Raw genomic sequence first — 22,335 nt, 5'->3', positions numbered from 1 at the left:
GGGGAGGAGGGGAGAGCGGCCGGGCACATGGCTAATTAATATTCACTGCACGGTGTGACGTGCAGTGTTTACTTCCTGGATCGCCGCTCTGTGCGGCGATTTGCCGGGCGGGACCACGTGATGCCGCATGCGTCCAAGAGTACGCATCACGGACGCCAGAGTGAGCTGCACAACGCAGCTCAGTCTGACGTCCACATCAGAGAACACCAGGCGTTGCGTTAGGGGCACGTTATGTGCCCTATAACGTCCCCTAAACACAACGTCCCACTGTGAACCTAGCCTGATGCATTATTAAATGATACTGGACATTTAAGAAGAAAGATAAGAGGCATATGTGAGGGGTGATTGTCAGTCTACAATTGAGGACAATTAGAAGGAAGAGAGATACATGAGGGGTAAGCAGCACTGCAAGAAAGAAAAGTGTATCAACATAAATGCATTTGTTTACTTTTATTTTTATTAAGTTTTCCGGAATGGCAATACAAGAAACCAATTGCACAACATATAATGCACTGTGAACAGCATACATCAAATCATAATAGGTAAAAGGGGCAAACAAGCCCCATTAAAGTGTAACTGTCGGGCATAAAATCCAAAATCTATTCTTTATTTTTATCTGGTAAACAAGTAATAAGGATGCTAACTAGGCAATCCACTTTCCCCTAAGAATTAACGAATGCAGCTTGATTGGCTGAAGCCTCTTTACCTCCTGTTTTCCCCACCCACACCTCTGTTCCTCTCAGATTGTCCAATATTTATCTTGCTGAGAAGTTGCAGAGTCACACAATGACAATTCACTTTCTATTGCAGAGCTAGGTGCAGAGTCGAGGAGTCGGAGCAATTTTGGGTACCTGGAGTAGGAGTCTGTGGTTGTGGTTGATATTTGTACCGACTCCACAGCCCTGGCTGGGTGGGAGCGTCTGAAGACTTGGAGGAGGGCGGCCAATGATAGACAGAGTAAGGGAGGAAATGATGTCAGGATTGGCTTTAAGACAGACAAAATGGAAAACCCTAAGGATTTTCTCATTTTTTACTGCAGAAAAATCACTAAATTCAAATTGTGGACAGTGCAATACATATGTTATGTAGGTTTTTTATCTACTTATATATATGTTTTTTTTTTTTCTAAGATAGTATGCCTGACAGCTCCACTTTAAAGGCAGCTTGAAACAATACAAACCAATTGAGTATAAATTCTTAAAGGAAAATAACAAAGTGGATCTTAATACTTTATACATTCTGTCAAGTGGATGGGGAAGGCCCAGTAGAAATCGCATTATCCAGGCAACCCAGATATGGTTAAATCTTGTAAGGTTAGACTTCAGTGATAATGAAGTCTGCTCCATGGGATAGACCCACCACATTATGTCAAGTAAAACATGTTGAGGGGGTAGAGGACCCTTCTAATGATGAATGCATTTTTAATCAACCAAACTTAAGTAAAAGTGAACCTAAGACAACCCCCCCCCCCACACCCCAAAAAGAAAAAAGATACTCACCTAGGTAGAGGGAAGCCTCAAGATCCGCCAGAGGTCTGACGTGTCCTCCTCACGACCCTCTGGAAATTCGCAGCTTTGCTCCTGTTCATGCACAGGCATGGTCATACTGTACCTGTGCATGTAAGGCCACATGGAGTCATGGAGCCGCTCGTGCATGAGTGGCTCCAGCTTACTACACTGGTGTGGACAGACTCGTGCAGTACAGCCACGCTTGTGCATGAAGATCACATTTCCAACAAACTCTTGTCGAAAATGTTCCAGGGGTCCACTTCTGGCAATGGTGGGGGCCAGGAGGAGGTGGGAAGTCAATGCATGATCCAACGGCTTCCCTCTTAGGTAAGTATGTTTTTTTCTATATTATTTTGCCCCAGTTAGAGTTGCAGCAACATCCTGAGAATCAGTAGGGATTCAAGCCCCCTAGGCAGTGCCTACTATCGTTTATTGAGAACGCGGCCACATGACGGATGTTAGGGGGCAATCTCACGTAGATGTTCGGCAAGCTTTCCACCACCTATGTCTCTGTGAATAAGACCACTCTTTCCACCTCCTCTCCCACAGTTTTTTTCTATATGATGACACCTCTTTATCTTCCTCAGTGGGCTTGATTCACTAACCGGCGCCAAGCCGGTTAGTGAGCCTTAACACTCTGGGCTTGATTCACTAAGACAAATAGCGTGCCTTATCAGATTTATCGTGCCCTATCAGAATAGCATAGTGAACTTATGCCTGATAATTGACTATGCCGAGAGCTCTACTCATCCTCAATTATCAGGCATAAGCTTGTAGCGCTTGCTGTGCTATTCTGATAAGGCACGCTAAGTCTGATAAGGCCCCTTAACTCTGATAAGGCACCGATAAGACCCCTTATCTCTGATAATTTGTCGTAGTGAATTTGTCTAAGTGAATCAAGCCCCTAGCGCCCTGGTTTGCGCCCGCAAAGTGTTAAGGCTCACTAACCGGCTTAGCGCCGCCGCCGGTTAGTGAATCAAGCCAAGTGTGTACCACCTCTCTAGAGAAGTTATGAGTGAAGGGAGAGGATGAGAGTATAGAGTCAAAGGTGACATCAGGATGGCGTGCCTGTGGGGTTGAGGAAATTACAGTGTAATATACATTTAGAGAAGGAGGGTGGTGGTTTATCCAAACTGAATCCCAGGTATTTGTCAGCCATCCATGATTCAGCTGAAGGGCAGAATGAGGTTTTTTTCTTAGGATATATGGAGAAAAATCAGGGGAACTGTAGAGATGTTCAATGAGAAGGGGAAGGAGAGTATAAGATTGCCAAATGTTAAAGGACAACTGAGGTGACATGACATGATGAGATAGACATGTGTATGTACAGTGCCAAGCACACAAATAACTATGCTGTTTCTTTTTTCCTTTCCATGTCGGAAAAAGTTAAAAATCAGGTATGCAAGCAACAGTTTCTGTCTGGGTCGGGATTGGGTTGTGCTATAGCATAACCCTCTAAGTAATTGCATCCATAAAACACTTTCCTATCAGTAAATTGTTTCTGGGAGCAGGAAAAAGATAAAAAGTGTCAACAGTTCATAGATTTAAGCTCTGGCATATTTCAATGAAGGTGTCATTGAGCAGAGACAATGAAACAGTAAAAACTAGATTAAAAAATAAAACTGTGGGATATCTAAAAAATAGTCATTTTTAGGAGGAGGGTGGATACTATTGTTTATCTCATCAGTTTATTTTCACCTTGGATGTCCTGTAAAGGGACACTTAAAGGAAAACTGTAGGGAGGTTGGGGGAAAATTAGTTGAACTTAACCGGGGCTTTTAATGGTCCCCCGCAGACATCCTGTGCCCGTGCAGCCACTCGCCGATGCTCCAGGCCCACTTCTGGAATTTCAGAAGTCTGAAAACCACAGCGCCTGCATTACAAAGTCTGAAAACCACAGCGCCTGCATTACCAAGTCCTCGCTTTCGCTGATGTCACCAGGAGTGTACTGCGCAAGCCCAGTATGGTCTGTGCCTGTGCAGTACGCTCCTGGTGACATCAGCGGGAGCGAGGACACGGCAACGCAGGCGCAGTGGTTTACAGACTTTAAAGACTGAAATTCCAGAAGTGAACCGCAGGCGGGGCCTGGAGCATCGGTGAGTGGCTGCGCGGGCACAGGACATCTGCGGGGGACCATTAGAAGCCCCGGGTAATTACACCTCATTTTCCCCTGACCCCCCCTACAGTATTCCTTTAAGTCAGGAATAAAAAAAAATCAGTTTTACTTTCCTGGGGCTTCTACCAGCCCCTTGCAGTCATCCCGTGCCCTTGCAGTCACTCATGGAGCCTCCGGTCCCCCACCGCCAGCTAGTTTCATTTTCACTGACAGGCCAGACCACTCATATTTCTTTGCGTTCCGGTCTGTGCAGGACGCTATTGTGGACGGGAACATGGAGAAAGATATGTGCGGCCAGGCCTGCACAACAGCATAAAGCCCGTCGACTCCGTCAGCGAAAACTAAACTAGCTAGTGGTGGGGGACCGGAGGTTCCGTGAGTGACTGCGAGGGCACGGGACTGCTGCAGGGGGCTGGTAGAAGCCCCAGGCAAGAAAAACTGATTTATTTATTTATTTTTATTCCTGGCTTAAGTATCCCTTTAAGACTTCAAGAGAGCAGAGTACAGGTCTAAGGACTGAACCTTGGGGAACATGTAGAGGAGGAGGAAGAGTTCTCTCTAAAAGAGGTTTAGAAGTAGTTAGATAAATAAAAAGATAACCCAGAGAGGGCAGTGTCACCAGTAGTTATAGACTGGAGGGTTTGCAGTAGGAGAGGATGGAGTCAAAAGCAGGGAAATTCATGTAGTTTAACTCTTAATATGTCAACATCATACAATGGTACAAATTGTGTAAATCTGACTCAAAGCCTTGCATAGGTCCCTGGCACATTTCATGGCATAAGCTGAGGCACCAAGTTAATTGTACAAATCTCATAGGAGAAATGTACTGGCCTTCTCGAATTATAATTTTTGCAGTTTCTTTTTGTCAGGCTGGATTGTGTATTTATTCTTTCACCTGAAGTATGTATGAAGCCTGACCTGTGACTTATGGCTATTGCCTGCGTTCCCCTGCCCTGATTGATCCTGCTTGTGTTCCAGACCATGCTGGCATGCTAGTGAATTGAGATGCCCGACATGGGGTTCATGAAATCCCAGCAGCCTCACGCCTTGTGTGCTGCCGCCTGTATCTTGGTTGGATCTGGGCCATGAACCACACATCCTTCACAAGAAACATCAAAAGGAGGAGGGGATTTTAAGTGGTTTTCTTTTTTTTTTTTTGGGGGGGGGGGGGATGTGAGTTTTTTGTTTTGTTTTTTGAGGGGGGGGGGTAGATGTGTTTGGAATGATGAGGCGATTGCCAGGGAGAATTGTGAGTGGGGGGAGGGGAACATCACAAAGTTTTGCATCAGGATGATACCACTTATTGGCTAACTTAAAAGAAAAGGTGTAATCTTTCGGCTACTCAGTCTTCTTCAGGCTCCATTCATGCCTGAAGAAGGCTGATTAGCGGAAAGCTTACTCTAGTTCTTTTAAGTTAGTCAATAAATTGTTTCATCCTGATTCACGTCGTCTTGCTTTCACTGATGGCTAATACAGTACAAATTTGGAAGGCGTGAGTGTTTGGAGGTTAGGATGGAAAAGAAAACAAACAAAAAAAAACAGTTGAAAACAATGTAAGATGCCTTACCTCCTTGCATAATATGCCGTACTGTATATTCTGCTCGGCCCTGAAATCCATGATGCATTTTGTAGACTCACACCTCTTCATCAGATAATATTGATTCAGATCTGTGGATGTTCATTTAGTGAAGAGTTTCTTTCCTCTGCCTATAGAGCTGCCAACATTTACAGAACTCTGCAGAGGAAAACTCTCTGCTTCATTTACTCAGTATTATTTACTGCATTTAGTGATCAGAGAACAATCTTCCATAGTAGAGCAATGTGTAAAGCCTTCCAAAGTGAAACAGTCTGACTGCGTCAGCAATATTTTTTACATGTATCAAATAACTGTTTGCCCCTAAAATTCATTATGATGTGGCTGATTGGGGAAGTTTAAATTTTAGTCTCACATTCTAACTCTCTATTGAAGGAAGTGTTGGCTCTATTCTGGAAAGGACACAATATTGTTAGATCTGACTGGATTAACTGCATGCTTGTTTCTGGTTTGATACAGACACTACTGCTGCCAAATAGATCAGCAGGGCTGCCAGGCAACTAGTATTGTTTAAAAGGAGATATGGCAGCCTCCATCACTCTCACCTCAGGTTCAATTTAAGAACCAGAGCTTTTTTTTCTATTTTAGAGCTGTGATCACTGTGATTGGTTGACAGTGACCACAGGGTCAGGAGCCAATGAAATCGGCTACTGACCAGCACATGGAGCCCAGCTGTCATTTAGCCAGCTGAGCAAATTGCAGGCAGTGGAGACAGAGCGGAGATCATGGCAGAAGTGCGAGACGGGAACGGGTGAAATCTACGTCATGTCAGAGATTGACAGCCACAAACAGGAGGTAGATTTCACTTGTGTCAGTCCTGAAAAGGGTTAATGATCTGGAAGTCCATTATCCCCCTCCTTACCTCTCCCGCATGCAGCCACTCCATTGTATGCCACATGTTATACCTTCTCCCCATAACACAGCAACAGACAAGATTTCTGTGCAACATTTGGCACCATGGCTGTCACCTGAAGGTTAAAGTGGACTTGAACTCTTGCACAGGACAGAAGGAAAACAGAGAAATGCACCTTGTATGTATTTAGAGAGTTTAGCCTGTCTAATCCCCCCCCCCCCCCCCCTCATCTGTGTCAAAGCACAAGTTGTAATTTGAGCTCTCATCTGTGTCACCTGACTGCCACAACAGATAAGCTCATTTAAAAGCACAGGACGTTAAAAATATGTCTGCTTCCATGAAAGCAGGAAGTAGAAACAGCGCAGGTTTATTGCAGGATTAGTGTCAGCTGTAACAAAGAAATGTTTTTCTTTAAAGGTTATTATGCTGTTGCGTATCTTATAGAGCAGAGAGGATGTTCTGAGTTCAGGTCTACTCTAGGTCCCAGTCCCTGTGGGTGACAAGTATCGCACGCGCACATCTTTAGCGCGCAGTGCACGAGGAGTCTACAAATTAGTTAGGCATATTGATTGTGTATTGAATTGAATAAGGTACAAAAAAAATAAAAAAAAAATCTACATGGCCCTAAATAATTGAGATAACAAAAATTAAGTGGTCTGAAACGCTGACATAACATTCAATAAAAATTACAAGTTTCCAAAGTGTACTTTATTGTGCTCTGAAAGCTGGCATTGCATTTTATTCTAACTGCTTTTTATTATATATTAAAGAGAATCTGTACTCAGAATGGTATGCCACTCCCTGCTGCAATCCTGGCTTGTAATTGCCATTTGTATGCAGTGTTTACAAACAAAAGACATAGCTGCTAACAGCTTGTGATAGGCTGAGAGTAGGTCAGTGTGTGACTCATACAGAGCTTGCAAGGGGCCTGGAGAGGGTGTATAGCTTCTATCCAATCACAAGCAGCACATCACATTCCAGCCTGACTGCCTCAGCCCGAAAGACCCGACAGAGGAGAGAAGATTAGATCATATAACAAAGATAATACAGCCACTGTGCAACTAGAAAAGGCTGCAGTTAGACAGAGCACATTAGAACAGGTATAGGAACTTGTAGGATAGAAGAAATAAGGATGAAAATTTTGTTACAGAGTCTCTTTAACAGCTTCTTATGCACTTTTCTGAAAAGTGTGTGTGTGTGTGTGTGTGTAGCACAGAGAGCTCCTTTTCACTTGTTACACTGTGTTTACACACATTCTAACAACATTGGAATGTAAACAAAGATACTGTTATCTCCAGATTCTATGCGGATTTGAAGCTGAATAGCAGGACAAAGTGCTTTGTTTAACCACTTCAGTGTTTTGCTAAAAAAAAATGCTGGGATAGTAGCTTTCTAGCTGAGAATAATCTTTTAGAGCAAAGTAGAAATGCTGGCTTTCAGACCACTTTAGGGATCCTGGGAAAGTAAGGGGAGTGGTGTAAAAATCACACCCACTGGCTCGTATGAACCACGTAATTAAAAGCAAAACAACCATTTTATTCATGAATAATTCAGACAGCATACATCATTTAAAGAAACCAAGCAAATGTGTCTTTTAGCATAAAAAGTAGTAATCCTGAATATAGTATACAAGATGAGATTCTACGATAATCCTACACTTGGGATTAATTATTACCAATCCCCAATCAGACATGGTTGAGTTAGTCATTAGTAGGATGGGGAAAGGTTCACAATCAATGATGTAAAACTTATATGTAGACATAAATTGTATAAAAGGGGGGCGTTGTCAGCAGTAGGGATGATCAAAGATATGCAAATTCTTCTGAGTTGATGCAAACTTTTATGCAAATATATGCAGCTTGAAACTGGACCAATCAATTTAAACCTGGATTTAAACTGATTGGTCCATTTTCAAACTGCATACATTTGCAAAAGAAATTGCATAATTTCAGAAGAATTTGCATCTCATTGATCATTCCTAGTCAGCAGCCCACAGCGTAAACTTGATTATTTTGTGAAACAACAATGTTCACTTCACCAAGAAAAGCCATAGTAAATACATAGAAAAGCTTTACCCCAATGTTTTCCAGCCTGTCCAATCTGCTTCTGATCGAGGAAGCGATCAATCTTGAGCTCGGGAGCACTGGCAATCAAAAGGCTGTATATTTGTTTCGCGTGATCTGATCATTTACTCAATGAAAAGTAGGATCTGAGGTGAAAATTTCCTGGTGTATACCAGCTTTATATTTATATATTGCTGGCCTGATAAACGTCATCACACGTGAACATTTGCCAGCAAGTCTGACTTGTTAACATGGAGCTGGACATAAAACGGCACTGTGTATGGGTTTATCCTTACTGCTCTGGGTACTGGAGTTTGCCCCAACCAACTGGAGGATATGGGGGACAGACTGCTTCATTTCACCTATCGATTTCGATTTTTTTTTCTTGCATTTGTGGACAGGTATCAATCCTGCTGTTATTGCCTGATCATTTAGTAGCAGTATTGGAGACTACACAACGTGAAAAAAATGCTAATCGTTCCGCGTTGATGCAAGTGTATGCAGCATGGAATTTAATGCAGCATCTTTTTATGACCTCTATGCATTTACTAACTGCTCACTGATTTAGAGATAAACCACTCTTTCAGTTGAATAATCCACAGGCTTGTGAGACTTCCTCACAAATGAAACCTTTCCCACCCTATGAACATGAAATAGGGTCTTCAGCATATCTATTTCTCTGCACACCTTTTACAACCTTCTGGTGTTGAAGTCGTCTTTTCAAAATGAGATATTCTCCTCATTACAGACAGGAAAAAAGCTGCTCACCTTTGTGAGTTCTCTAAGAAGGGATATTTTGCCACTAAAATATTTTTTAGGCTGCTTACACACCAAGACGTTACAGGCGCACGTTAGTGCGCCTGTAACGCTCCCCCAACGCACAGCAATGTAACACAAGTGGGCTGTTCACACAGCCCACGTTGCGTTACATGTAATGCTGCACGTTCGGTGCAAAGTGCAGCATGCTACGGCGTTGGAGCGGCTATAGCCGCGTTAGACTGTTTGCACATGCGCAGTGGGGGGCGGAGAGGAGGCGGGGAGAGCCAGCTACAGTAGCCGCGCACATGGCTACTTAATATTCACTGCACTGGCGGCAGCTGATTGGCCGGCGGGACCACGTGATGCGGAGTGTCTCGCTCCGCATCACGTGGTCCCGCTGGCCAATCAGCGCCACTCTGGGAGACATTATAGGAATCGAGCCGCCGAACGCGGCTCACTCTACCGTCGGCTTTTGCAGCACCATACGTTGTGTTAGGTGCACGTTATGCGACCTTAACGTGACACCTAACACAACGTCTTGGTGTGCAAGAAGCCTAAAACTCTAAACAAGAAAAAAAAAAGGTCACTTGCTTCTGTATATCCTAAGGTGGCTAAGTCGTGCTCTTTTGTCAATGAAACATTTCCCACATTCTCAACAAGGAAAAGGTTTCTCTCCAGTGTGAGTTCGCTGGTGGTGAAGAAATGATCTTTTCTCACTAAAGCGTTTCCCACACTCGGCACAAGAAAAAGGTTGCTCACCTGTAGGAGTTCTCAGGTGGCGAAGAAGGGTTCGTTTGTCAATGAAATGTTTCCCGCATTCCGGACACCAAAATGGCTGCTCTCCGGTGTGAGTTCTATGATGCCAAAGAAGCTTTTTCTTTTTCACTAAAGCACCTCCCACTCTTAGGAATAAGGTTGCTCACCACCATGAGTCTTCTTATGGCGAACAAGTGATCTTTTCTCACTAAAGGATTTCCCACATTCTGAACAGGAAAAAGGGCGCTCTCCACTGTGAGACTTCTGGTGGCTATGAAGTGCACTTTTCTCACGGAAACATTTCCCACACTGATGACAGGAATACGGCTGTTCACCAGTGTGTTTTCTCTGGTGTCGAAGAAGAGCCGATTTCTGTATAAAACATTTCCCACATTCTGAACAGGAGAACGGCCGCTCACCTGTGTGAATCCTCTGGTGAAGAAAAAGGGATACTTTATTTACCAAATACTTACCACACTCTGAACAGGCAAAGGGTTTCTCTCCGGTGTGACTCCTCTGGTGGCTAAGAAGGGATTGTCTCTCACTAAAGAGTTTCCCACACTCTGAACAAGAAAACTGCTGCTCACCTGTGTGAGTCCTCATGTGACGAAGGAGGGCTGTTCTGTCTCTCAAACATTTCCCACACTCTGAGCACGAAAAGGGAAGCTCTCCGGTGTGTGTTTTATGGTGCCTGACAAGTGATCTCTTTTCGCCAAACCATCTCCCACATTCTGAACAGCAAAAAGATTTCTCCCCAGTGTGAATCTTCTTGTGTCTAATAAGTGATCCTTTGTCCTTGAAACATTTCCCACACACTGAACAGGAAAATGGCCGCTCGTCTGTATGAGTCTTCTTGTGGTGATAAAGTTTTCCTTTAAAATGAAATAATTTCCCACATTCTAAACATGGATATTTATTCTTACTTCCCTGAGTGGCAGGCTCAGATTTAGTGGGAGGAGATTCCGGAGAAATGGGTTGATGGAGTGATCTATCTGCATGGATATTTGGGGTAACAGGATGTGATGTGCCAGAAGATTCCTCAGGATTAGGGGGATCCGGTGATCTCCTCTCCTCATGGTAAAGTCTGTGGTGTGTATTTCCAGGAACTAGGTTCCCTCCTGGAGGATGCTGGGTGTTATCTTCAGTTAAAGTCAGATTCCCCTCCGGGATATTCCAGACACGATGTCCCCCGGCTATGAAATAAGAACATGGAAATTACATACAGTACATCAGTCCTGTTCTGCAGTCAAACTGGCAAAATCATCACAGAGTTCCAACATGGGAACAAATCCCATCCTAGCACCAATTTAAAATGCAATGTTATCTTCTAAGAAGGCCTACCCCACCTCAGCGCTGCCCTAACCCTCTCTGCCAAGAACCTCTCAATGCAGCCCCCCTCCTTTCATATCATCACCCCCTTTCTCTAGACTGTAAGCCTTTGGCAGGGCCCTCTCCTTGTGTATCATACTTGATTGTGCACTCTAGGCCTGAACGATTTTAGTAAAAAATTTAATTGAGCGATTACTGTCCGAAATCACGATTTCGATTCACGATTTCCTTTAAATAAAGCATTGTTCCCCTTCTCTATGCGCCTCTGTCCCCGTCTCTTTTTGCACCCTGTGTCTCTCTTTGTGCCATCTTTGTCTGTGTGCCCTCTGTGTCTCTCTCTGTGGGGCACAGAGAGAGACACAGAGGGCACACAAAGATGGCACAAAGAGAGACACAGGGTGCAAAAAGAGAGACGGGGACAGAGGCACACAGAAAAGGGGAACAATGGAAAAAGAGAGAGACCCAGAGGGGGCCTCTGGGTCTCTCTCTTTTCCCATTTGTTTCTTTGTGCCCCTTTTGTCTCTCTGCGCCCATTCTGTGTCTCTCTCTGTGCCCACCGTGTCTCTCTCTGTACCCACCCTGTGCCCCCAAGTTGCAGCAGTGCTGGTCATACCTTCCAGCAAGAGTCCAGCGATGCCCATCTATCCACTTCACCTCCTGCAGGCTCTAATGCACGACATACTTCCTGTATGTCATGTGACATACAGGAACCAGGAAGTATGACGTGCACAAGAGTCGGCAGATGGCAAGAGAGGACAGACAGCATTGGACTTGTGCGGAAGGTATGTCCAACACTGCCGATGCTGCGGGCCACATGCGCCCGGACTTTGGGTAAGTTTGAAGCCGCTTCTTCAAATTTCCCATGTGGAAATGATGCAATCACGATAATCGCTGCTTTGACATTTTGAAATTGTGATCTTTGTGATCGCGATTTCGGTTTAAATTCGATTTATCTTTCAGGCCTAGTGCACTCTATCTAGAATATGTGAACTTATATTACTGGGACTACCACTCCAGTGTATGATCTGTCATTGTATTATTGCCTGCAAAAAAATGGGGTCAAAGATAGGTCTAAATATGAGCCTCATGGAATTTAGAAAAATGAAAAATTCTGTATTATATGAAACCTTTTTGTGTGTTTGACTGTTAGGTCAGACCATTGGGGTGAACATACACATTAAAATATTAAAAACAATAATATATGGTACAGCTAGGGGTCGACCCGGTCCACACCAGTCATGCACACTGTTTACACTCATGCCCTGAGTGAGAACATGGATCACTTAAAGGATACCCGAACTGAAATGTGACATAATGAGATAGACATGTGTATGTACAGTGCCTAGCACACAAATAACTATGCTGTGTTCCTTTTTTTTCTTTCTCTGCCTGAAAGAGTTACATATAAGGTATACAAGCGGCTGACTCAGTCCTGACTCAGACAGGAAGTGACTACAGTGTGACCCTCACTGATAAGAAATTCCAACTATAAAACACTTTCCTAGCAGAAAATGGCTTCTTAGAGCAAGAAAGAGGTAAAAAAGGGGGATTTCTTATCCGTGAGGGTCATACTGTAGTCACTTCCTGTCTGAGTCAGGACTGAGTCAGCCATTTACATACCTGACGTTTCACCTCTTTCAGGCAAAGAAAGAAAAAAAGGAACACAGCATAGTTATTTGTGTGCTAGGCACTGTACATACACATGTCTATCTCATTATGTCACATTTCAGTTCGGGTATCCTTTAAGAAAGAATCTTCAACACTGAATACTGCAGATGATGTCACTGCAATATAATCGTATGCGCTTAGTCTAATAAGTGAAATCACACAGCGTGATGGCTTCATGTAGGTTATCCACGCACCTGTGGACCATTCACACCGGTTGCCATCATATATTGTCTGATGTGCGGCATGGAGAAAGCAGACCATATACATAGATTGTCATTGATAGCTGCCGCCAGTCCTAAAGCATAGTCCATCAGCCAACTAGTGGTATAGAACAAATGCCTGACTGGCCAGTAGTGCGGGGTTAGTTAGAGTAAGCACAATGCTTGTTAGTGGTGAGCGGTATGCATAAAAGATTATTATGCGCAGCATCAGAATGTAACAAATCCATAGGGCATGACTGCACTAAGAATGATCTCACCGCTCCTGCTGGACTGTCCGCAGTGTGCACACTGGTGTGGGCTTCAGCGTATCCCCTTTGCTCTACCTGCTAGTGTCCTGTAGCTTTGCGGGGAGCGGGAATGCAGGCATGTAAGTGTAAACGTCTCTCTGCCGTCCATCGGAGCTCCTCCCATCCATGCATTTCGCCCAACCTCAGGCTTCATCAGGATGTGACCATTGATTGTATTACTGCCTGCCTGTATTGTGTTGTGTATCTTATTGCTTATTACCTGTATTGTGTTGTCGGTCATCCCTGTTATGTACAGCGTTGTGTAATATGTTGGCGTTATATAAATCCAATAAATAATAATGAGAGCAGAAGGGATTTGAAAATATCCAGCTTCACATGAGCAAGAAATGACTCCCATGATACATATCTTCAGGACAGTAAGCAAATCAGCACACCATTCCTGTAACCCCTGAAAAGCCAGGCATTTCTCCAGAACTGTTGGTTTCTGGCATTCCTATTCATTTTACAGAGCCATATAATCCACTCACTGACCTGATGTGATGCATTCTGGGAGTAACTTCTTGCTCACGTGATGCTGAAAATTTGCAATTTATTTTAGTTGGCTTTTTTAGCCTTAGATTCTTTAGTTCTTTCCAAAATCTTAGTGCTTCTGGCTCTCTATGATGTCACTGGAAGTTCTTTACTAGGGATGATTAATGAGATGTAAATATCTCTGAGTTCATGCAGGATTATGTACATCTTTATGCAAACATACAGCTTGAAAATGGACCAATCAATTTAAACCTGGGGGGGACTTGATTGGTCCATTTTCAAGCTGTATATGTTTGCATCTAAAAATCTACATAAATCTGCATGGACTCGGAAATATTTGCATGTCATTGATCATCCCTACTCTTAACCATCGATATATAGAAAATACAAACTACGGTATATTGAACTGCAAAATAAAACGGAGCCAGCTAAAACATGCTGAGGCCAGTCTACATATCCTATCACCTTAAAGGACAACTGAAGCGAGAGGGATATGATGGCTGCCATATGTATTCCATTTTAAGCAATACTAATTGCCTGGCTATCCTGCTGATGCTCTGCCTCTTATGCTGGGTACACACGATCGTTTTTGCGGCACTATTCTGCACTCGTTTCTCTTATCTTAATTCGTTTTTTTAATCTTTTTCCATTCACCGCTATGAGAAATCAAGCGCGGAAACAATCGGGAGCAATATCGAACATGACGGATTTTATCTATCTGATCCATCTATTGCACGGAAAATTGTACTGTGTGTACCCAGCATAAAGCCTCATCTACAAAGTACAATTTTCCGTCAGATCGGATAATTTCCAAGCGGTCCAATCGGATTGCGTTATATTTTGCAATAGATTTTGGGTACTTATCAAAGCAAAATCTATTGCAAAATTCATCTAAAGCAATTTGGACATCTACACACTGATGGAAAATTGTACCGTGTAGATGAGGCTTTAAGCTTGTTCCTGGTGTGATTCAGACACTCCTGCAGCCAAATAGACCAGCAGGGCAGCCAGGCAACTAGTATGGTTTAAAAGGAAATAAATATGGCAGCCTCCATATTATTCTCACTACAGTTGTCCTTTAATGAAAATGTCATTTTAGGCTGTATAACCTCCCTGGCGGTATATTAAAAACCGCCAGGGGGCAGCGCTGCCGTTTTTTTGCTATTTTTTTTTAAAAATAATGTAGCGAGCCTAGGGCTCGCTACATGATAGCCGCTGCTCAGCGGCATCCCCCCAGTCCCTCCGATCGCCTCCGGCGATAGGCGATCAGGAAATCCCGTTCAAAGAACGGGATTTCCTGGAGGGCTTCCCCCGTCGCCATGGCGACGGGGCGGGATGACGTCGTGACGTCTAAGGGAATCCCGATCCACCCCTTAGCGCTGCCTGGCGCTGATAAGGCAGGCAGCGCAGGGGTCTGGGGGGGGGGTGGCTCTACGGCGGCGTGGATAGCGGCGATCGAGCGCGGGGCGGCGGCGATCGGTGTGATGGCGCAGCTAGCAAAGTGCTAGCTGCGTCCATCAAAAAAAAAATTACGCAAATCGGCCCAGGAGGGCCTGAGAAAACCTCCTGCGCGGCTTACCCCGAACCGCCAAGGAGGTTAAACAATGTTAGCGTCTTGTCATTTAAAGGTTATATTTGCCTGCTGGCACCTTTCTCCTGAAAATCTGTTGGCCCTCATACCACAAGGCAGTGGTAACATTGGCCAGTCATTGGCCAATCAAAATAAGATGTGTGTACCAGGCTTTTGAGATCAGATACACTATAAGCGCTTTTCTGATTGCTTTTTAGCCATCAGCGTTTTCTGAGAGCTTTTTTAAAAAAATGCTCCCATTGACTTGGTATGCATGAACCAATTTAAATGTAATACTTTTAGAACAATATTGATCTTAATCACTAAAGGGGTTCAGAGACCCACTGGTAATGGAACCCCCTATAGGTGAATGCTTTGATCTGAAGAACTGGTATAGCCCATGTCCATCCACCATTTTACCAGGGGCCAAATTAAGGACATTCCGTTTCCTTTTTCAAGGTTCTAACCCTAAAGCCTCACACACTCTTAGGCAAGGCATGCCACCCTCCGGGGATCGGGACCTGACCCCTCAGGTGACATTGCAGGGCCTAGGCTGTACAGACACGTCGCTATCCTGCAGATCCATCCGCCAGACTGATGACATCGGGGGCGGCTGTACACACACTAGATTCCCGGTCTCTACCAGCTGCCTTGCCCAAGTTTCATCTGGTGTGTATTCTAGGCTAAAGGTAGCCATACATCTAGCAATGATGGGCAGATTCAACAAAGAGACACATCGCTCTCTGAAAGAATCTGATTAGAAAGAGATCTGTTGGCTGTCCATACACCGCAGGACGATTCCCGATCAATTTCATGGTGAAATCAATCAGGAATCGGCATTGTGATTCTGTATCCTCCGCCTTGTCAGCCCAACGCTGTCCCCCTAATGTGCTATGTGCCCACCCAGTGCACTATAAAGTACCTGTACATGTCCGCCACTGGCTTCTGGCGCAGTTCTCCGTCCATACACATGCCAGTCATGGTTGCCGGTGCACATGTGTATTGCAACCCGCATGGTTTACACAGCCTTTACTACGGTAACACGTGTTACATTCCTTGCAAAATGCGTGTTCCGGTATAACGCTCTTGCTACCCATATAATGTGGGTTGCGGTACTTGCGCAGCATGTGGTACACTACTGGTGTTACTACCGGTAGTACTGCCTTGCGCTCCCTATGCATGGCAATATTACCGCAGCTCCATGAATCAGCCCCCACGTCTCATAGGCACGATATGTTCCAGAGGCAGAGGAACAATAAAGATGTGTAAAGTTTCTGGAATTTGAGTTTCTTACTTACCTGTGCTGATTTTCATCGTTTTGTTCCCCTCCATAGTATGCTGATCACTCCTCACATACTTCTCTTCTCCCTCCTCTTTAATTGTCCTCGTCATGTCACCCTCTGTGGACGGCTGATCACTCCTCACATACTTCTCTTCTTCCTCCTCTTTAATTGTCCTCGTCATGTCACCCTCTGTGGACTGCTGATCCCTTCTCACATACATCTCTTCTTCCTCCTCTTTAATTGTCTTCATCATGTCACCTTCCTCCATACACTGGTGAGCACGCCTCACATATCTCTCTTCTTCCTCTTTGATTGACCTCATTATTACACCCTGCTCTGTAGACTGCTGATTGCACCTCATATATGTCTCTTCTTCCTCTTTAATTGTCCCCATCACGTCACCATTGTTCATAGACCGATGATCACTCCTCACATACATCTCTTCTTCTTGTTTAATAGTGCTCATGATTTCACCCTCTTTTGTAGTCTGTAAATCATCCCTCACACAAGTTACCTCTGCAGCATCAACCTTCAGGACAATCAAATCCTCACCCTACATCCATAGTATGACAAAAATAAAGTAATTAAAGGACTGCTATTGCAAAAAGTTGTAAACCTTAAACTACATATTTATAACATATACATTGTCTTACTTTTTCATATGTTGCTGTTACTTACAGTATGTAGCACAATTTTTTTTTAATAGGTAATTTCCTCATGGGGGATATTCTTTATTAACAAGAGCACTTACTGAATGGCAGTTGTACAGTCCAACTACCAAAATAGTGTGCAAATAAGTAGATACAGTAAGCATCATTCCAGGGAGTGAGTTTCTAAAGAATAAAGGAACTACAGAGAACCCCGCCAAGAGGAAATGGACTATTCCAGAACCACTCAGATTTGTCAGACAGTGGCTTAGGAAAAGTAATTTATGGTTACTATTTATATGTATTTAAAAAGGTACAATATTTCTGTGACAGTGGTCATTTAAACACATATGCAATGGTTATCAATGAAGAGAATCCCGGGGACTGCTAAGTAAGTTACGGGTGGGTCAGAGGAGAACAGGCGGGGGGAGCGGTAGGCATCAGCACAGGTAACAGTGTATGCCTGCTTCTCAAAATAATTTGAGCACTGGTATCCTTTAAGGGCATGTCGTGCAAGAGACTTAGTTGCTCGCACTGGTTGCAGCTATGGGACATTGGAGCCTCATACACACGAGGCACCGTTGTAGCTGTTGCTAGCACACAGGAGACGTGTGCGCAACGGCTTGGTGACACCTCCGCCTGAGCGACAGCTGTCTACACGACAGACAGAGATGCGGCGGAAGCTGTCTCCGAAGGTTCGGCCCCCCGCAGGAAGCTCCCTTCTAGCTGTGGGTAGCTGTTGCAGTACGCGTGGCGGACTAGCGACGGTTGCTGCGAAAGCTGTTGCCGGCGATTGGCAAAGTCAATCGCCTGGCGACAGCTCTGAGTAGCGGCAGTTTGTGGCACGCGCCTCATACACACGGAGGACCTGTCGTCACAACATGCGCGTGCCACGTGTTTGTGGCGACAGTTGTGCCCCGTGTGTATGAGCCTAAAGGGCTTGGTTCAAAAACCCGTGCTAACAGTTAGCACGGGTTTGTGAATCAAGCCTGAGACATGTCATTCATAGCATGTCCAATGCAAGGGACACAACGGCAAGTCTCAGAGCAAATGTTCCATGTCATGGATGGCAAAAGCACATCTGCTCTCACTGTGCACAGCAGGATTCCGGTGCAATGTGAACCAAGCCTAAAGGAGACACATTTTCCTTTATAAACAACTAATATTACTTGCAGTCTTCACAATAAGCCGTAAGTATTTTTAACTACAAATTACTTCATCACTAATGCTTTATTCCTGAACTATCACTATCTCTGCTGACGTATACAATCATTGCTGTATACAATATCTATATATCATACCTGCTATTACTATTTTCATACTCCCCACTGATTTCCCATACCCATGTCTGTGCTAATCTCGCACCTAGGTCCCCAGTCTGTGTGGCTGCCATGTCCCCAGTCTGTGTGGCTGCCATGTCCCCAGTCTGTGTGGCTGCCATGTCCCCAGTCTGTGTGGCTGCCATGTCACCAGTCTGTGTGGCTGCCATGTCCCCAGTCTGCGTGGCTGCCATGTCCCCAGTCTGCGTGGCTGCCATGTCCCCAGTCTGCGTGGCTGCCATGTCCCCAGTCTGCGTGGCTGCCATGTCCCCAGTCTGCGTGGCTGCCATGTCCCCAGTCTGTGTGGCTGCCATGTCCCCAGTCTGCGTGTGGCTGCCATGTCCCCAGTCTGCGTGTGGCTGCCATGTCCCCAGTTTGTGTGTGGCTGCCGTGTCCCCAGTCTGCGTGGCTGCTGTGTCCCCAGTCTGCGTGGCTGCCATGTCCCCAGTCTGCGTGGCTGCCATGTCCCCAGTCTGTGTGGCTGCCATGTCCCCAGTTTGTGTGTGGCTGCCATGTCCCCAGTTTGTGTGTGGCTGCCATGTCCCCAGTTTGTGTGTGGCTGCCATGTCCCCAGTTTGTGTGTGGCTGCCATGTCCCCAGTCTGCGTGGCTGCTGTGTCCCCAGTCTGCGTGGCTGCCGTGTCCCCAGTCTGCGTGGCTGCCATGTCCCCAGTCTGCGTGGCTGCCATGTCCCCAGTCTGTGTGGCTGCCATGTCCCCAGTTTGTGTGTGGCTGCCATGTCCCCAGTTTGTGTGTGGCTGCCATGTCCCCAGTCTGCGTGGCTGCTGTGTCCCCAGTCTGTGTGGCTGCCATGTCCCCAGTCTGCGTGGATGCCGTGTCCCCAGTCTGCGTGGCTGCCATGTCCCCAGTCTGCGTGGCTGCCATGTCCCCAGTCTGCGTGGCTGCCATGTCCCCAGTCTGCGTGGCTGCCATGTCCCCAGTCTGCGTGGCTGCCATGTCCCCAGTCTGCGTGGCTGCCATGTCCCCAGTCTGTGTGGCTCCTATGCCACCAGTCTGTGTGGCTCCTATGTCCCCAGTCTGTGTGGCTGCTATGTCTCCGTTTGTGTGACTGCTATGTTCTATGTTTGTGCAGCTGCTTTGTCCCCAGTCTGTGTGGCTGCTGTCCCCTCTCCCCTTGTTTGTTTGGCCATATATCCAATAAAATCATTAGTGTCCGAGAGGAAAAAACAAAACAAAAAACCCATACTTGCCATCAGAAGTCCTTTCCTCCTTGAAGCTGGGATCCTGTTTGAACTCCCGCACGTGCTGGAACTATAGACCAGGCTTCGGTGCTGCTGCTGCTTTACAGGTCCAACTGAATCACTCGAAGCAAAATGAAGGAACCCCTCCACCGCTGCTGCTGCAGAAACGGGACTATATTGTTCCGCAAAAATGGGGAAAGTGCACCAATGTGTCCCACGAAGTGTCAAATTGACACGGAACCCCGGTTGACAATAGCTGGTGTAACCTATCCAACAACCTGTGCAATGCCCAAGGGGTAAATAAATTGCTAGTGAAATCAATAAAAGCATGTTACCTTCTCTACTCCCTGTTAGTGTTGTCCGGATCATGAACGATTCGGATCTTTGATCCGAATCTATTTTATGAGTCGATCATCCGAATCATCAAAATGAGTGATTCGGATCGTAAAAGGGGCGGGGCCAGGAGCGACACGCCCCCTCTCAGCGGGCAGCGGGGTCTTGGAAGCAGAGCTGAGATGGATCGCTCTGTTGGAAGGGAGGCAGCCTTGCAGGGAGACAGGTAGATGAGAGAGAGGGGACATGGGTGCCACTGCCAGATATGTGTAGAGCACACATACTGGCTATAATGTGCTGCTTGTTATAGGCTGTCTGTTCCGTAGTTGTGCACAGTGAACACATTGGAAGCTTTTGGCTCAGCATAGCTCAGTAACTTTGCAGGCAGTGTGATTGAAAGGCAATATAATCCTCCTGCACTCGGCACTAAACAGCTACACTTATCTTCTGGGAATGCTTTCTTTCACTGTGCGACCTTTTCTTTCAAAGTGTACAGATGAACATATAGGTGAAATATATGTAAAGCATATGACTTCAGCATGTGGGTATTACGTGCAAGCATTTCTGCTCTCTGCTCGTCCCTCCTCCCTTCTCTGTCCACTCCCTGCCCTCTGTCCATCTTCTCCCCTTCTCTGTGTGTCCACCCCCCTCCCCTTCTCCTGTCCACAGACCTGTCCTGCTGTTCATTTCACCCCGAATGCTTCCGGTAGTAAAATGATCCGAGATTCGAATCAAAGATCCGGATCTCTTCAATGATCCGATTCGAATCATCCGGATCATTGAAAAGATCCGAACTTCCCATCTCTACTCCCTGTCCCAGCTATGTTTCCTCTCAATCGCCTCCCACTAACTCTAACTTCCTGTTGATATGTTCTGAAAGAGAGATTGCCATCTTATGGAGATCGTAGGAACTGCACCTGTCAGTACACATTTTTCTTCAAACCCAGCAACACATTATTATTAATATTATTATTATTATTATTATTTAGTATTTATATAGCGCCGACATATTATGCAGCACTGTGCAATGTATATATATATCTTGTCACTAACTGTCCCTCAAAGGAGCTCACAATCTAATCCCTACCATTGCCATATGTCTATATTATGTAGTGTAAGTACTGTACTAGGGACAATTTTTAGGGGGAGCCAATTAACTTATCCGTATGTTTTTGGAATGTGGGAGGAAACAGGAGTGCCCGGAGGAAACCCACGCAGACACGGAGAGAACATACAAACTCTTTGCAGATAGTGCCCTGGCTGGGATTCGAACCAGGGACCCAGCACTGCAAGGCGAGAGAGCTAACCACTACACCACCATGCTGCCCGGTGTAATATTATAATAATATAATATTATAGTATAATATTATTATTACTACTATTACTATTATTACTATTCCTAAAGTAAAAAAAAAAAACAGTTTAACTTACCTGGGGCTTCTTGCACCCCCTCCTCAGCCCTTCCTAAAAGGTCTCTCTCGGCCAAGCATGACAAGAAGTTCCAATGCATTGGCAAGAAACCATGTGCTCCTCCCCCGCCTACATACAACCTACTTACACCCATGCTACCTCCTACAATATTAAAGTGTAACATTAGAAGCACAGTGTTTTGGATGAGTAAGTGAGGCAGAGTAGGAGAGGAGAGGTAGCATGTAGTGTGGAAGGTTAGATGAGGGTCAGGAAACATGGTTAATAGGACAGATATACAGTATGTTCTCTATATGTGTGTGTGGGTTTCATCCAAGCAAGCTGGTTTCCTCCCCATCTCAAAAACTTGGCAATAAATTAACTGGTTTCCCACCCAAAAATGTCTATAGATATTAAACTAAGTGATTAGCAGGGATTGGAGGATTAGACTTTGAGGTCCTCTGAGGACAGTCAGTGACATGACTATGTGCTCTGTAAACTGCAGCAAAAGATGTCAGTGCTATATAAATACATAATAATAATAATATGGCAGGACATGAAACTATGACTATGATAAGGATTAGACTGTGAGGTCCTGTGAGGACAGTTAGTGATATGACTAATGTACTATGTAAAGTGCTGCAGAAGATGTCAGTGCTATATCAATACATAATAATAATATTGCAGGACATTAAACTATGACTATGATAAGGATTAGACTGAGGTCCTGTGAGGACAGTCAGTGACATGGCTATGTACTCTGTAAAGTGCTGCAGAATATGTCAGTGCTATATCAATACATAATAATAATAATATGGTAGGACTGTTAGTCTAGGACTTTAGTAGGATTAGATTGTGAACTCCTCTAAGGACAATCAGTGACAGGACTCTGTACTCTAAAACCCTACGGAACAACATGTTATATAAAC

General features: G+C 45.0%; 1 protein-coding gene across 3 annotated transcripts; it reads right to left on the bottom strand.

The window, feature by feature from the left end:
- Positions 1-9,308: 9,308 nt before the first annotated feature.
- Positions 9,309-20,032, bottom strand: LOC137534730 (zinc finger protein OZF-like). Of its 3 annotated transcripts, none has more exons than XM_068256353.1 (3): positions 19,672-20,032; positions 16,515-17,052; positions 9,309-10,842 (listed from the first exon to the last, which is right to left on the bottom strand). In XM_068256353.1, the coding sequence occupies exons 2-3, from the start codon at positions 16,963-16,965 to the stop codon at positions 9,797-9,799; spliced, it is 1,497 nt and encodes a 498-aa protein (XP_068112454.1). In that variant the 5' UTR covers positions 16,966-17,052; positions 19,672-20,032; the 3' UTR covers positions 9,309-9,796. The 3 variants fall into 3 exon arrangements, with proteins under 3 accessions (XP_068112454.1, XP_068112453.1, XP_068112455.1); XM_068256352.1 differs by having other exon boundaries at positions 19,676-20,032; XM_068256354.1 differs by having other exon boundaries at positions 20,002-20,032.
- Positions 20,033-22,335: the final 2,303 nt, after the last annotated feature.

This window comes from Hyperolius riggenbachi, chromosome 10 (genome assembly GCF_040937935.1).
Source record: "Hyperolius riggenbachi isolate aHypRig1 chromosome 10, aHypRig1.pri, whole genome shotgun sequence".
Classification (NCBI taxonomy): Eukaryota; Metazoa; Chordata; class Amphibia; order Anura; family Hyperoliidae; genus Hyperolius; species Hyperolius riggenbachi.
The sequence above is the reverse complement of the archived record's forward strand: the minus strand, read 5'-3'. Positions and strand labels throughout refer to the sequence as shown.

Bases quoted from the DNA above. Each gene is read 5' to 3' on its own strand.
- LOC137534730 (XM_068256352.1), bottom strand. From the start codon at position 19,996: ATGCTTTTATTGATTTCACTAGCAATTTATTTACCCCTTGGGCATTGC. The intron at 17,053-19,675 runs GCAAGTATGGGT...CTATGGATGTAG, and splicing joins GGAGGAAAGGACTTCTGATG to GGTGAGGATTTGATTGTCCT. The intron at 10,843-16,514 runs GTAAGTAAGAAA...CTTATTTCATAG, and splicing joins AACGATGAAAATCAGCACAG to CCGGGGGACATCGTGTCTGG.